We start from the raw sequence: 16,621 nt of genomic DNA, 5'->3' as shown, positions 1-16,621 counted from the left end.
AAGTTGATGTGTTGGAAGCAGAAAAGGATGTGATGTGACTTTGACAAGGGTGAAGGTCTGGATCAGAGTATCTCCAGAACAGCAGGTCTTCTGGGGGGGTGTTCCCAGCATGCAGTGATCAGAACCTACCACCAGTGGTCCAAGGAAGGACAACTGGTCAACCAGTGGCTGGGTCATGGGTGCCTGAGACTCACTGATGCGCATGGGGAGCCAATGCCGGTATGGTCCAGTTAAAATAAATAGGCAATTAAATGAAACTGAGAACAGCATCACCCAGTGGCCATCTTGTATGAGGCCTACATTCTCTCTGATCCTGAGGTCAGAGTAACCTGAGACTGAGACAGCTGGACTAAAAACCTGAGAAGTCTGCAAAGCATCCCTGCTCTTTGCCCCCTGCAGACTTTGGTGAAAAGACTAAAAACTGAAGAAAACAGACTTCAAGACATAATTTACTCCGAAGTCTGAGGAAATTAATTTGCAATAGTACTGCATAATAAAAGCTGCTGTGCCTCTTCATATTACAAAGGTTTATTTGGTTAAATGAAGATTTTCACAACAATAAAAACCTCAACTCAACAACCGTAGAAATATCTGGTGCTGAACAAGCAGCATGCAGTGGCTTTTTAGACCTTTTTCTTAACTCTTCTTTCTTTCTTAACTCTTTGAAAAGCTGAGGGGAAACAGAGTCAGGTGTTTATTTTCTGTAGATTCATCCAAGCCAATCCCTTTCACATGCCACATAGTCATCTGATCAATTGTTCATATGCAAATGTTGGCTACTTCAATGATTGTGCTGTAATCTTGGATTAAGTTAGCTCAGTTTAGTCAAATCACATTAGACTCTAAACTTCAAGGATTCTTCAGGGGTTTAATCCTGTAAACAAAGGGATGGGATTTAGTTTTATTTGACTTAAACAAGCTTCTTCTTCCTCATTCACAGGCCACGCTGTTCTGAATGCTGCAGTACGCCAAAGCGCAAGTGCAAACGCAAGAGACAAAACACACCTGTAAGGGTCCGTCTCCCGGTGAGAGCCCACAGAGCAACAAGAGGTCTAGCACTGCTGAGCTTGAGATGCCAACAAAGAAATTCAAACAGGACCTGGTAAGCTTTACTATCTTCTAAAATGTCCTGTAAACAAACGCTGTTAAACTTCTCAGACTGCTAAGAGACTTAGTACTAGTAAAGATATTGTTGTGTGACTGTGTTGTGACTTACTTCACTGTCTGTCCCTCCCTCTCAGAGCCAGCCCACTGTTGACCAGCTTCCTGACCCCTCCAAGTCTGTTACTGAGGTGAAATGCAAACTACAACTCGTCAGGTACAGCACAGAATTCTGAATAGAAACCTCTCCTTACTTCCCTCTGGCTGCACATACGTCTGCTCTCTCCTACATTTGTGATGTCCTCAGCGTGACACATGGGGCACATGCAGTACACATGTTAAGATCTATAGAAGGTCTGTTGCAAGGTAGACTGTTAGAGTTGGATGAATGTCATGTCTTATCACCACAAGAGGGCGGTGAAGCCTCTTTGCTGGCCTCTTCCTCAACCACAGGAAAGCCGTGGGTACACAGTGTTCAGAGACCAGTCAGTCAGTGACAGCAGTCCCTGCTGCAGAGTGGTTATATTTACCTTCAGTAATTTTGTGATGTATTTTTCAGTGTTGTTGTTGATCATTTTCCTGAAAGTGTTGCACCCAGAGGTTACTGTTTTGCCACGTTCTGTGAACTCTGTGCAGAGTGATGCCTTTAAGTCATCTGCTGTCTTTGATGAGCTGTAGTTCATGACAGGGACAAACAGACATCACTTGTTATTCAACAGTAATTGTTTTTTAGGATAAAGAGGGTATTAGCAAATACGCTTAAGTATCAAGTATGTTTGAGTACCACAGAAATCCCACTCAGTCTAACGCCATTAGACTAAGTGACTGCTCTATATTGTGCTGACGGCATGATGGACCTGATGCATTAAAGTGTCTGTAGTATGGTTTGGCATCATATCGTCCCTCATAGCAGATGCAGATAACGTCTTCAGAGGAAAGCATAACAGAACACTACGTTTCCTCATGAGATAGTTTAACTTTGGATAGATTTCCACCCTCGTTGCTGGTTTTGTAACATTTCAGACATTCAGTAATGATACAGAGTCGTGAACAGGACTCAGCACAGCACAGTTGACCAGTTTATGACCTTTGAACTATACAGAGGATCCACTGTACAGTAACTCGGACAACTGTCATGTAAATGTTTTAAAAGAGTTTTAAAGATACTTTCATGTGGAAAAATAGTAACTCGACCTTTGTGTTGATGGAATTGATGGAACGTTTATCGTATGACTTGTGATTGAACTGAACTAAGAAGGGCTGAGATTTCTCTTTGCAACATACCACAAACTTGCTGGTATTCTCTGTATGCTGTTTCTTTTTTGATATGCAGTATGTATCATTAGTTGGGGGGGGTTCTGTTGTTTCTATTCTAAGATGATGATCAAATTCCCAGAGTGTGTATGTTGCTGCCAAGAAACAGTTCTTCCTGTGCCCCCAGTAGGTCGTGCAAGATGTCTCCATCCCTTGCACACCATATTTCTCACTATTTTCACGTCTCAGTGTGGGAGGGATGTTTATCCTCACTGTGGTGTTAGACCTTTATGAATTCACTGATAGACACAGTTGTGATGTAAAAGTACTTGCAGACATAAAGGAGAGGCTGTAACACAAAGGAGACAGGCTGTGATTTGAAGCTTTAAAATAATTATCTCATGGGACAAAAGTCCAGATCAAAAGCAAGTCTGTTTTCTTACACTGTCTGTAATTAATCATGGACAAGATTAGGACTTGTGGATCCAGAAGTGTATCCACAGGAGATCCAGTTTCAGGTATGGAGCTCCCCAGTTGTGGCCCCTCTTACCCCCGCCTAGTTCGCAGCTGGCTGGTGATTCAGGACAAGGAGTAAATCTCTCTCTGGTTTCCTTCTTAACACTCTGTGGTGCAGGAGTGGCACCAGTGAACATTAGCGAGCTTTAAAGCATGTGCAGGCATCCATAGAAACCAGCCTTCTAACTTCTGATTTGTGTGAGGTGATATGTCAAACAAAGGCTTCCAGCTGTTAGGGTTTTTTTTTTTATTTCTGTACTTGATTTTGTTGATAATCAGATTGATTCATTTACATGAACATAAAAGACTGAAAATGCTATAAAGTATTTGTTGGTTAATCCTTTCTGCTGATCCCTTTCTCCGTGCTGTGTTAATGAGGGAGGTGGTGTTACACGCTGTTCCATGAACTTACTGGTCTTACAGTCCTGTTCCTCGCTGTTTCTCTTAGAGCAGGCGAATCATCCATCACCAGCCATTATTTAGTTTCTATTTCTCTTTTTGTGTGCCTATTGTGTGTTTAGTCTGCAATGTATTGAAAAAAAGTAAACAATTTTAAATGCATCTGTTTTGTGTATAGACTGCTATAGCTTTTAACTAGTCTCAAAACCCGGGCACATAAAAACCAGGTGGTTGCATGTGATACGAGTTCGCAGAACAGTTTCTGTGACTGGAAAACCAAAGGAGCATTTCTGCTCCACGTGTCCCCGACCTCCATGCGACACTGAAGAGTCCTGTCAATCATAACAGGCTTCAGCATCTCAGGGTAAATTTCATCCACTCTTTGCACCTTGCTGCTGCTTACTGCTCAGAGACCTCCCCCCTAAGTCAGACTCTGCCCCCTCCAAAAAGGACATGGTTGGGTTCAGGAGTTCAGCTTTCACCACCCAACAATATCCCCAGTCAGAGTCAGCAGTTCTCATCCCCTTGCTGAACACAGCTTGGGCCAAGTCCTGCTTTCCCTTCCGGAGTCGTCTGATGGTTTGCCAGAACATCCTTTAGGCTAACAGAAAGTCCTCCTCCTTAGCCTCCCACACTCTGGTTTTTGTGTCTGAAGCCGCCACAGCTGGTCTGGCCTCCTGGCACTCTTGATCATACAACCACAAAGCTGATCATCGATCTTAGGTCTAAGGTGTTCTGGTACCAAGTACTCTTATGAATCACCCTGTCTTGGTACGGTGGTGTTTGTTCCACCTCTGCTCTCGAGCTCTGGTTCCTTCCCACATCCCCAGAACCAATCTGCCATGGCAGGGGTCACCACACCTAGGTCGCTGCCTCTGCCTGTGGCACAGCTTACAATGCACCCAGCCCCAGTGCCTATCTGTGCAGGTGGAGGGCCCACAGGGTGGCTACAACTACTGTATCATAGTGCAACATAAATCATACCCCTGCCTCCGATTCTGTTCTGGCCTTGAGAAAAATGATTTTCAGCATATTCTGTGATGACTAAATGTTTATTCCAGACGCAGGATTAACTGTTGTGATGACCACAGGTTTCACTTCTTTCTGCGTGGACAGTGGACACTTAAGTACACTACTCTTGTTTCAAAAGTTTCTGGGAAGTCTGATCAGACAGGGGTCAGCGTGTTTCTGATTGGTGACGTGGCCCATGCAACAATTAAGACATCATGTTTTAGCGACGCGCTGACTCAGGAGCTTCCTCTCTCCTGATGTTAACTGACGCTGAGTGATTCAGGCTGTTTTCCCGGTCAGTTGCTGAGTGAAACCAGCAGCCTGAACGTTGTGGGATTTCCTGTGAAACCTGCTGACTTGTGTTTAAGTAGAAACTGGGCCACACTCGAGCAGCTTAGGATTGAGGTAAACTGACTAATGAGCGGCTTGTACGTCCAAATACGCACATCTATAGCCATTGTGTTGTGACCTGACCTTCGTATATAGCTGTACAATAGAGCACTGTTCTTACCCACACAGCAAACACTTGTCCCAGAGTTCCTTTCAAACTGAATTCAGTTGCCTTTATTAAGAAAACAAGAGAACATTGTATTTTATATATGCAATTCTGTACTGAGATTACACAGCAAATTGCAAACAGACCCCATGTAACTGGCAGCAGATCTGCCAAATGAATGCAGAATAAATAATTCAAACAGGTCTCCTACACAGACAGGTCCTCCCATTTCTTACAGTCTGGTAGTACAATATTTATTTTAAGTTGAAGTGTTACATGTTGAGCAACAAACTGACAGTTGTCTTCAGCCACAGATTTAATGCAGAGAAAAAGAGTCAGGACTATCCCAATAATGTATTGAACACTACAGAACTAGCAAATCAGATCTTACATATATATATATACATATTGTTTATGTACATATACTGTTGCACTAGACTTCAGATGCTGGACAGTGAGACACTGCTGTGCAGAGGTTGGTGAAGAAAAAAAAAAAAAACACCTTCAAATGAGGACAGAGACTGACAGATGGACGCGCGGTGATACAAACAGCAACATAATCACAGAGGGAAAAGAGAAACAACAGAGAAGATCTTTACAAACACAAACCTTAATGAAACCGATTCATTTACCAACCCCGCTGTAGGAATGCAGAGAAACACACACACACTCTCTCTCTCTCTCTCTCACACACACACACACACACACACACACACACACACACACACACAAACACTCCTCTCATGAACCTGTATTCAGAGGGCCAAATAAAAGTAGTCTCTGAGAGGTCTGAGATGGGGTGGGGGGTAAGGGAGGTGGGGGGGTGGGGGGTGGGGTCAGGGCTGGGTCATCAATAACAGGACAGTATGACAAGAAGGATGCTTTATTTGTTTTTGGTAGTGCGGCTACAGTATGTACAGTACAAATACAGGCAACTTCATCTTGTTCTCACATACACATGTTGTGAATCATGTCTTCCCTGTCCTGTCTGGTTGTGGGGGTGGGCTTTGCTGGGATACAGTGGAGTTTAGAGGGGGACGGTGGCCGGAGAGGGGGAGGTGGGGGAGGCTGGAGGAGGGGGTTCAAAGTGGAAGTGGTTTCTCTCTCAGCAGCATCCTCCTGATGAAGGCTTGACAGTAGTGCCGGGGGTCAGCTTCACGTTGGGCTTCTCCCCTCCTCCGGCTGTGGCCCCAGGGCCCATCCTCTTCTTGATTTCAGCAGCCATTGTCATGAAGGCCTGCTCCACATTGGTGGCATTCTTGGCGCTGGTTTCCAAAAAGGGGATGCCCAGAGAGTCTGCGAACTCCTGGATAAAACAGAGCAGGGAGACAGAGGACAGGGGTTTACACATCTCTTTTTTTTTTTTTTTTTTGCAGTTGTGAGGTCTTTTACTTTTGGAGGTTGTGTTTTCACCTGTGTCTGTTTGTTGGTTTGTTTATTTGTCAGCAGGATTACACAAATAGTACAGAACCGATTGGCAGTGAGCTTGGTGGAGGGATGGGACATGGGTGAAGGAAGAACCCGTTCAATTCTGCTTGTGGATCTGGTTAATATTGTGAGCTGGAAGATTTTTTGCGTGGGCGCAGGTATGCCCTCCACTGAGTGCCATTCTCGTTTATTTTTGTATTAGTGCAAAGCAAATGCAGAAAAAGCAGATAAGAAAGAGCTGGTACACACAAAAATTAGGTCACGTTGGTTATGTGGGTTGCAGGATGTAACAAATCTAGATGTAAATACTGTCGGTTGATGCTGAAGTTCACCCTGAGATTAGCTACAACTTCAGCCTGCAGCAGTAAGAGTCTCTCCCAGGCTTCCTGTTGTTTCAGATACAACAGGCTGTTACAAGCATCTGATAAAATAATGTCACTGTTATTTAGATCTTGATATTTTTATTATTTTGATAGTTTCAGCACACATGAAATATAACTTTTTGTTTTACTAGCAATTTTTGTCCATCTATGCTAAGTAACCTACAATGACAAAGTGACATTCAGAAATGTTCTGAAAATTGATTAAAACTCAAACTGAAATCTCTCATTTACAAAAGTATTCAGATCCTTTGCTGTTTCCCTCCTAACTGTGGTCAGGTTCATCCTCTTTGCTTTATTTATCTTTGAGATGCGTCCAGAACTTGACAGGAGTCCACCTGTGCCAAACTGAATTTATTGGACATAGTTTAGAAGGACAAACACCAGGTGCATATAAGGTCCGACAACTGACACTGGACATCAGGACAGAAACCAAGCCATGAAGCCCAAACTCTGTAGAACAGTGGCCTCTCTAACTGTGAATGGACAAAGTTTGGAACAACCAGGACTCTTCCTAGAGTTGGCCGTTCAGAAGTCCTCTGTAGAGATGGGAGAACCTGCTGGAAGGACGACCATCAGCCAGGCCTTCATGGTGGAGTGACCAGACAGAAGCCACTTTGAGTAAAAGGCATTTAACAGCCTGTTTGGAGTTTGCCAAACAGTATTTAAAAGACTCTGAGAGCTTGAGGAAAAAGATTCTGATGAGACAGAAACTGAACCCTCTGGGCAGAACTCCAAACGCTACGTCTGGCCAACACCAGGCACTGCTCATCACCTGGCTAATACCATCCCTACAGTGAAGCATGGCATGATGGTGGCAGCATCGTGCAGCCATTCTCAGCAGCAGGGACAGGGAGACTGGTCGGACATGAGGGAAGGATGAATGTAGCCAAATACAGAGAGGTGCTTGAGCACATGACCTGAGACTGGGTCAACAGTTCACCTCTCAGCACAGCAATGACATGAAACATGCAGCCAAGAAAAAACACTGGAGTGGCTCCAGGACAAGTCCGTGACTGTCCCTGAGTGGACCAGCCAAAGCCCAGACCTCAACCCCATGAATCGTCTATGGAGAGACCTGAAGATAACAGCTCACAGACACTTCCTGTCCAATCGGACGGAGTTTGAGAGGATCTGCCAGGAAGGATGAGATAAACCAACCAAATCCAGGTGTGCAGAGCTTGTAGAGAACTCACCCAAGAAGACCTGAAGCTGTAACTGCTGCCAAAGAACTGAATTAAGGGTCTGAATAAAGTTGGAAATGAGGGATTTCAGTTTTTATGTTTAAATAAATTTGGGGAAAAAAAAAAATCTAAAACATGTTTTGTTCAGCTAATAACACACAAACAATTATAATCTTTTGTGTTTTTAGTGAACACACCAATTAAACCAGCCCACCAAAGTGCTGGTGGAAAAAGTAAATGAACCCTTGGATTTAATAACTGTTGTCTCCTTTGGCAGCGATAACCTCAAACAAGAGCTTGCACTGGCTGCAGATCACACCTGCACAATGTTGAGGAGGAATTATGGACCTTTGTGCTGAACAGAGCTGATTCAGCTCAAACTTATTCTTCTGATGTCTGGTGTGAACGGGTCTCTGAGCTCATTCCACAGCATCTCTGTTGGGTTAAGCTCTGGGCTCTAACTGGGCCACTCTGTCACTGTCACTCTGTTGTAGTTTAGGATCATTGTCCTGCTGCATCACCCAACTTTTACTGAGCTTCAGCTGGCACACAGCCACCCTGACATTACCTTGTAAGATACCTTGATAAACTTGGGAGTTTACTTTGCCCTCCATGATGGTGAGCTGTCCAGGCCCGTCTTTATGCAAATCAGTGTATTTTTTGCAGGGCATGGTTTGCATGAGCAGATGCTTCTTGTGATTAGAAAACGGTTTGTTGTTTTTTTGTAAATCATAGCAGCTCTAACCCAAACCCCCAGTCTGCTTTCACTGACTAGACTCCAGGCTCACTGCACACCATATACTTAAGTGTCATAAAGGTACGACCTGGCTCCCCTGAGAAGGCCTGAGTCTGAATTTTAAGGGCAACCCATCTAAGGCCACCTTAAATAAGACATCTTTTAATCACCTCCATACTAATACAAAGACACTGGCTCCCTGCCAGCAGAAATAGGACAAGGCAGAATATAAAGACTAATTTAAGTTAAAAAGCAGCTGTAGCATGAAAAAGCTAGTGTGTGTGTGTGAGTAATACTAAGGTGCCTTACCTTTGCTGTTGTATAGTCCACAACTTTCTTTGTCGTCAGGTCACACTTGTTCCCGACCAATAGCTTGTTGACATTTTCACTGGCATAGCGGTCAATCTCCTGTAGCCACTGTTTGACATTGTTGAAGGACTCCTGAGACAGGAAACAGATCAGCATTAGCACTGAGCTAAATCTCCTACTAAAGGACCTCGGCAGCCTCGACAAATTTACGACTTAGTGCAATAAGGGTGTGTTTTTAAGACCAGTGTGCACTGGTTCTTGGCACTTTGCTGACAGGGAGACAGTTTGAAACGTTGAGAGGCGAGAACACGATACAAGACAGCAAATCAGAAAACAGTGCAGAGTGATGTTACAGCTTTTGAACTTTGAGCTCTACACAAAAGTTATGGATCCATTCACAGGCCACATGCTACAATGGAGAAGATTTGAATTTTACAGTTCAAACTTTCAACAAGTAATGAAGATCAGGGGGCCTAGTTCCTCATGTCTCTGTCCTCTGCAGTGTGGCTGCAGCATGGACTCAGTTCACAGCTGCTCACAATTGTTTCTAACATCTGCAATCTACATAATGAGCTGTGCACGTTACACATTAAATGTACTATATGTCTGCCCTCAGGGGAGGATGTGGTATAAAGTCCACAGCAGGTGTTCACATGTAGAAAAACCACTTTTTTCAGTTACTAACAGAGTGGAATGGGTGGACCAAGTTACATGTGTCCACTCAGACATTCATAAGACATTCTCACTCGGGACTTAGACCTGGCGAATGGTAATGGCTTTCATTTTGTTTAAACTGAACCATTACCACTACATGGTTTCAGGAAGATCCTCACCAGGAGCCAAAACTATTTCCTGATTATTAAGGTCTGATTGTGGTAGCGAATCAGTTGGGTTTTAGCACAGGGACCCAGAAGACACAGTGTACTTTCGGAGCTACCACAGACTGCATATGTATAGACCCTTATGTCCTTCTTTGTTTCACCTGATGTGCTAACATGATGTGCTAGACAATATCAAACCGCTAAAAGCAAGAGAAAGAGTCATTCCTGTGAAAACATGGAGCCCAGAGCCCAACCATAAAAACAGATGTATTCCTGGCCAAATATAGACCTGACATCAGGTCGCATTATTTCTAGTGCAGCAACAACAGACCCCACAGTGTTTCTCGTTGTCTCTTTGACTCAGACAGTTGTTGTGCAAGTCTTTGACCTGCAATCAAAGATCATACAGTGAGAAATCCAATGAGGAAGAGGAAGATGGACTCATTTCCCCTCATCACAGGTCAGAGAGCAATGATTTGAATGAGGTGAACACTAGCCTCTCACTCAAACACAAAGAACTTGCTCTTTTACATTCACTAATACATTTTACATTCACACAACACCATGCTCAGATGTCCAGCTCTGACTGTGAGCACCAGGCTCCTCTTGTCTGGTGGTTGTTAAAATATCTAACACGGTCCAGAGAGACTTCAGCAACATAAGGAATGATTATTTATCTGCACTGCAGTTCATTAGAAGCCAGCCAATCCGATTCTGTCTTGTCATGGTCAACCTCCTGTCTAAATGATAGGAAGTTCAACTTTTAATTAAAACTATGAGTTGTAATAGGTATGAAAGGTGTGGTGTTATACTGACCTGGTCTGTGACATCATACACTACAATGATACCATGAGCACCTCTGTAGTAGCTGGATGTGATTGTACGAAACCTCTCCTGACCCGCCGTATCCCACTGTCAAAGGAAAAACATGAATACAGCCGATGACTGACTTTGAACCAACAAAATACTGAAGCAACATATATATATATATATATATATATATCACATATGATATATATCATATATGGTATGTGTTACCAGAGTTACTTACAATCTGAAGTTTAATGGTCTTTCCGTCCAGTTCTATGGTTCGTATTTTGAAGTCCACACCAATAGTGCTAATGTAACTTTCTGTGTATGTGTCATCCTGCAGAGAGAAACAGAATCGGTTAGAGGGCTCACACATCCTGTTCACTTCCTGCCTCCTTATACACACATACAGTACCATCCGTCATTACTAGCTCAACGTGCTGGAACAGTCAACTTTTCAGTAGTATACGAACTGAAGCATATTGCACTGTGAATGAATGAGTTACAGACACATGTAAGCATCAAATCCTGTTTACAGTGACTTGGTATCTTATTGAGTGAATAAGAAACCCAGTTGAGATAGTTAATATAATTTGTTGTCTGACTGAAGACATCTTTCAACACTTTGCACGAACCACTGTATAGTAAACTTTAAAATACTGCCAGACTGACTCAAGCTGAAGGGAAAACCGAGTTAATATAAAGCTAGTGTTTGTGCTATTTATGAAGAAACTTACTGCAAATCGGAGAAGAAGGCAAGACTTTCCAACACCAGAGTCACCAATCAGGAGCAGCTTGAATAAATAGTCACTGTGAGGGAAGGGTAAAAAACACACAAGTTAGAGGATACTCAGAAATGGTTAACCAAGTAACCGAGTTACAGATTACCCATTTAAATAAGATTCCACACTGCTTCTTCACAGAAGTCAAGGGACATTCACATCAAAAGCATTAGACTTCTTTCATTTAATGTCAGTTTCAGTTTGATGCAAATATGCTCATCAGCAACTGCATCATTACATAATTTGGCAGAGTGACTGAAATGTCTGCATTTTACAAGGAAAGGAAAGACTGAGGACAATGAGCCTCGCTGAGCTCAGCTACATTTTCAGAGGGACATGCAGGAAGCTGGCTGATCATGTGATTGGACATATGAAGCTAACTGAAAGGAGCAGGGAAAGCAGAGCAGAGAGAGGTCTCTTTTTTTGGTCACAGGTTATACTGCTCTACTTCTGAGGTTAGTCTAATTCATATTTAGTGCAAATGCAAAACAACCACAAAGAGACTCAAAACGACTATAGCATGGCTGCAGTAATTTTGTTTTAGTGTGGTGGTCTTATATAGGGGGGGTGCATGACCTTTTACCTGCCCATAGGCCCATTTTCTCATGGTCTGTGTTTGGCTGATAGAACAGCTCAGTAGTTCCTACTATTGAGTTGGTACTTCACCAGGATTTTAACCACAGAGCCATAGTTCCACTTTTGGTTCCTGGGCCAGAGCTCCTTCCCCACCCTCAGCAAAAATCCCTAAAGTCCCTCAGTGGTGCTTTCCAATAACCCAGACTCAACTGTATCAGGATGGAGTTAGTCGTACTGAAGACCCCTGCTGTGTACAGCATTTATTAGGACTGCTAGTATCAATTTTAAGATATGGTATGAGACTTTTATGTAACATTATTGCTGTTGAAAGAAGAACTACAGAGCTGACTTCCTGACTACACCTCAAAAAAAAAAAAAAAGCTATGAGTCATCAAGAGAAAAGAAAAAAGTAAAACCAAAACTTAGTGATTGTTTCAGCAAAACAGCTACTAATTTTCTACCAAGTGGCTTCCTTTTAATAAGTTACCGATCTAATGTGCTTAATCTTCACAGTTGTTAAAGTTGTGTGAAGGAACTGTCAGGTCCTGGGATTATGCTGTCTGTCTGCTGTGGGATGTGTCTGACAGACACTCAATTTTTTATTCTCAAAGAATATTGTTGTGTGACAGCTTGCATACTAAGGGTAGGGCATCCTGCTATGACATTAATCCTGCCAAACAATCCACCTTAAAGCTATCATGCAACAAGGCGGGTCTAGGCAGCCTAGAACCAACATACAGGTCTAAACTACAGCCTGTACTTACAATTACACCCGTATAAAATTGGGCAATATAATGATAATTCTTCACCTCCCCATAACCCGTGCACACACAGGTCAATTTTGTCCTTCTTATACTTGGTTTGTCAGAGATTTGCTGGTATTCAGGCTTTTTTCTGTCCCTTACTTTTCCTGCTGACCCTTTGCAGCACCACACTCCTGAAAAGAAGCCTAAGCAGAAATCCAGTGGTGTGGCAAAAAAAAACAAACACTACACTTTTCTTTCAATTTCAAGGATTTTCCCTGCATGTTTTGATCCTGAGGTGTGAAACCCTGTGCAAGGACATGGACTTCTTGGAGTAAATGATAATGTGCTTCCTCCTTTAAGTACGATGCTGGCATACTTAAACCAGGAGGAAGCACATTATCAAACCAAATAAATACCAGCAAAGAAACTTGATAGTATGTCTTATTCACACCATATGATGAAACATGTCTGATCTGGGTAAAACCCCAAAACTAACAAAGGATTGTAGTAAAAGTAGTAATTGGCACTTGGCAGTAAACCTACTGATATTCCATCAGCAGCATAAGTAGAGGGAAAGCAGGTTCTCACACATCAGCTGAGCCTGGTTGTTCTGCCTCTCGGTGCCATCTTACTTCCTCTCCTTTTCATTGTAATAAAATCCAGTCATTCCCTCTTCATTAAGCCTGAGACTTGGGACAATGTCTGTCCCTGTGCAAAGCTGACTACTCGCTGCTCAACACAACTCTAACAGTAATAAGTTGTCCTGCAATGGTGTGAAAAAAAAAATCTAAGGTTCAAAATAGGTGAAGAATCTGTTTCGTTACCTCACTCAATGCATGTTTATCTGACATTAAGCCTGCCAAATGTCAAACACCATCATTAGTCTTTTCCCCTTCAACAGAAAAGTCCAAATACACAATTGATAAAGATGAAGCTGTGCAATTTAGAAATTCCTACAGTCTCATAACTGCTTGTCTGTCATTTGAACTAAAAGTGTGGTATTCAGCATACTGAATTACACAGTAAACCAAAATGTAGGGTAATTATGCCTCACTGTCATTCTGACACTCACTCTGTATCTTGGACCTTGCCTCTGAGTATCTGGTCTATACCAAAGAGGTGAATCATTAATACTAGATCAAGCGCTTTACTGAGGGGAATGGTGGATCAAATTTCACTATTTAGCTTAATAACATAAAAACCACTACATTTTTTCAGATTTAAGGAGCACTATGTAACAACATGCCAAACAATGAGTGCAGTGCAGTCCCAAAAATTCTGTTCTCCACCCAGGAGAACATTTCTGAATGGAAAACCAAAGACAGAGAAAGCTGAAGTGACTGATTGCTCAACATTGCTGTGGTGAAACCAGGGGTTTGTCCTGTGGCATGTGACCTACACATGACTGCTTATGCGCTACTAGACCATCTGACTGAAAACTGAGTCATGATCAACACCAGGTAAAGCATACAACCAGTTATCTGGACGTAAACAACAGATGACGGCTGCTACAGTGTCTGAGTGCTCATAGTAGCAAGGTTAGATAAGTGAGTTAACACAACGACACAGACTCAACCTGATGGCTGTAACCATCGGCTTCAAAGAGGTTATCCGGCTATAAATATAATGAAGGGAACCTCTGATGTCGACTTTAATGAACCAAAGCCCAGTGTTTGGTAGTATAATGACACAAAACGTCGACTCTCTACGTTTCAGGGAGCAGTCACAGCTTTGTCCCGAATTTACATCAAGAGAACTGATACCAGAGCCAGTGAAGATGCTGCCGCTGAAAACAACAGCTGGATAGCCGGCTTAATGAGGATCTAGACAACACTTAACTGTCTTATAAATGTCTATCTATTATTCCACCCCTGCAGGAGAATAATCGCCGTATCTGAGGCTGGCACAGGGGGCACATTCACGTCAGCTGATGTTAGCCGCTAACTTAGCTCAACTGCTAATTTCAAGTTATTTCTCAACGCTAACTTACGTGTTAGCACTGAGCTAACCTTAAGCTAACCCTAGCTCTGACATCCAAAATGTAACACGTTTTTCAGAATGATACTTACTATTCTGGATTCATTGTTGACTCGACGTATGGCCTATCCCCTCTCGTGAAATGTCTCTTTTTAAATCAGATAAACGGCGCTGTTTAGTGATGAAAAAGGCGTTAGCTTACTCTGCTCCCCAAACCGCGGCCGGCTACTTGTTTCTCAGTAAAAACCCAAAATGGCTGCAGCTCCGACCAGGAAACAGCTAACATTAGCCAGCTGGTTAGCCGAGTCAGGAATAACGATGGGCCGGTGTCTAAAAACAGACGGTGAAGCGTCTCTACAGCCGTAAACCTAACGAGAATAACAGGGCAGATGTGTCTAATCGGGCCGGTTCTCTCTGAGTGTATCGGTGGGTCGTTAACGTTACCGCAGCAGCGACCTGTCAGCCCTCACAGGGATTACGTCATTTAGTGAAACGTGGCACACAGGACTCACACACTGCCCTGTGTGCACAAGTACACATTATACACAACTTCCGGACAAATACTTCAACATAAACCTCGCCCTCCTGGACTTTGTACTTTATCCGTATGCTCTGGAACGAGGCTTTTATTTATAAAGACATGAGTGTTATTTCCGGTCAGATCCCAGTTACATCGGACCCATTTGACACACCAGTTTGCCCTCCAGGAACACTGGACGCTGCTGGTTTGGTGTTGTTACATCCCACACTGACGGTTTATGGGTTAGAATAGTATCAATGTGAATGATATACCACATTAGAAATGCTGAGTATACTGTCATAGTGGCACACACGTGTCCCATCCAGAAACTTCTGTGCGTAAGTTCATGAGCATGTTGTTGTGTCATCACTTAGGAAACAGGTGCGAACTGCTAAGTCATGTCAGCACCTGCACACAGGTAGGCTACAGATAGCATGAGTCAACTGATAAAAATTTGCTGCATTTTTTTCTGCTTCCAATGACTCATGTAAAGGATCGTGAATAACTCGTTTAGATTCGGTGCTTTCAGTAGCAGTGAACTGGAATTTTTTTTTTCTTTGGCTTAAGATGTACTGAAGTATATGTTTGACAGAAGAGTTTGTAACTGTTCGAGACACTGAGGACAGTTAGTACATTTCTTCACCCAAACTTTGTCAGAATTCTGAAAGGTGCAGGGAAACTCCCCAGCATGCACCTCACTCTGAAGGAAAAATACAAAACTGTAAACAAATAATAAAACTGGCTTCTTTTTTATTTATAGTCTGGGACAGGAGGAACAAGGACGGATGTTCTGGCCCCTGCAGAGCCCCGATCGCAGCATCAAAAAGTCAGTCTGGGATTACATGCAGAGACAGAAGACACTGAGGCTAAATCCACAGAAGAACTGTGGCAGCTTTGAACAACCTACCTGCCAAGAACCCTGAACTTGTTTAAAGTTCACCGATAACTAAAAACTATTCATGACATTATTTTTGTTAAAATATCAGTATGTAAATAGTGATATAAAAAAAACATTAAAACCCAGAAAAAAACTATCACAAAGTTCACTTTAAAGATTTCTAGTCCACACATGCTCTAATCAGTATCCAGACGATCTTGGGACACTAATGCCCCACAAAACTTCAGAGAGTATTAAAACTGAAGCTAGAAATATGTACATATGAAGAACAGATCGTTCTCATAGTCGCTTCTTGGCCTTTCCACCTGCACTTTGAGCCTTTACCCACAAGAAGGCACTATAGACAAGTTACACCAAACATGACCAGCAGAAAGTCACTCTAAGACTCTTGTCTAAGGCAGTGGCTAGACTGAATTCAAAGCTTCATTAAATCCTATGTTTCATTACCTTTTATACATTTTACAACCGGTGCTCTGTGTGTTTTTTTTCCTTATGAGTTTTTGTAACTGCATCTGTCTTTTGTATTCCTGTTGGCTGAAGGAAGCGCTTCATTTTGAATGACTGTCAAGTGTCTTTAAAGTCATATAGGGAGACACCTCTGACACAGTTTTGGTCAATGGTCTATCAACTCCTCTAAATTAGTGCACAGTATCTATGCAACTGGATGTTTTTATAGC

The 16,621-nt window shown here is 42.7% G+C and overlaps 1 protein-coding gene across 1 annotated transcript; it reads right to left on the bottom strand.

Annotated features, from left to right (window-relative positions):
* Positions 1-4,821: 4,821 nt before the first annotated feature.
* LOC121189362 (ras-related protein ORAB-1-like) lies at positions 4,822-15,016 on the bottom strand. Its single transcript, XM_041049400.1, has 6 exons — positions 14,619-15,016; positions 11,183-11,255; positions 10,687-10,782; positions 10,452-10,547; positions 8,815-8,946; positions 4,822-6,083 (listed from the first exon to the last, which is right to left on the bottom strand). The coding sequence occupies exons 1-6, from the start codon at positions 14,630-14,632 to the stop codon at positions 5,883-5,885; spliced, it is 612 nt and encodes a 203-aa protein (XP_040905334.1). The 5' UTR covers positions 14,633-15,016; the 3' UTR covers positions 4,822-5,882.
* Positions 15,017-16,621: the final 1,605 nt, after the last annotated feature.

This window comes from Toxotes jaculatrix, chromosome 11, assembly GCF_017976425.1.
Source record: "Toxotes jaculatrix isolate fToxJac2 chromosome 11, fToxJac2.pri, whole genome shotgun sequence".
Taxonomy (NCBI): Eukaryota; Metazoa; Chordata; class Actinopteri; family Toxotidae; genus Toxotes; species Toxotes jaculatrix.
The sequence above is the reverse complement of the archived record's forward strand: the minus strand, read 5'-3'. Positions and strand labels throughout refer to the sequence as shown.

Coding starts and splice junctions, on each gene's coding strand:
- LOC121189362 (XM_041049400.1), bottom strand. Junction 10,548..10,686: donor AGACCATTAAACTTCAGATT/GTAAGTAACTCT, acceptor TTCCTTTGACAG/TGGGATACGGCGGGTCAGGA. Junction 6,084..8,814: donor TGGACTATACAACAGCAAAG/GTAAGGCACCTT, acceptor TGTTTTATCCAG/GAGTTCGCAGACTCTCTGGG.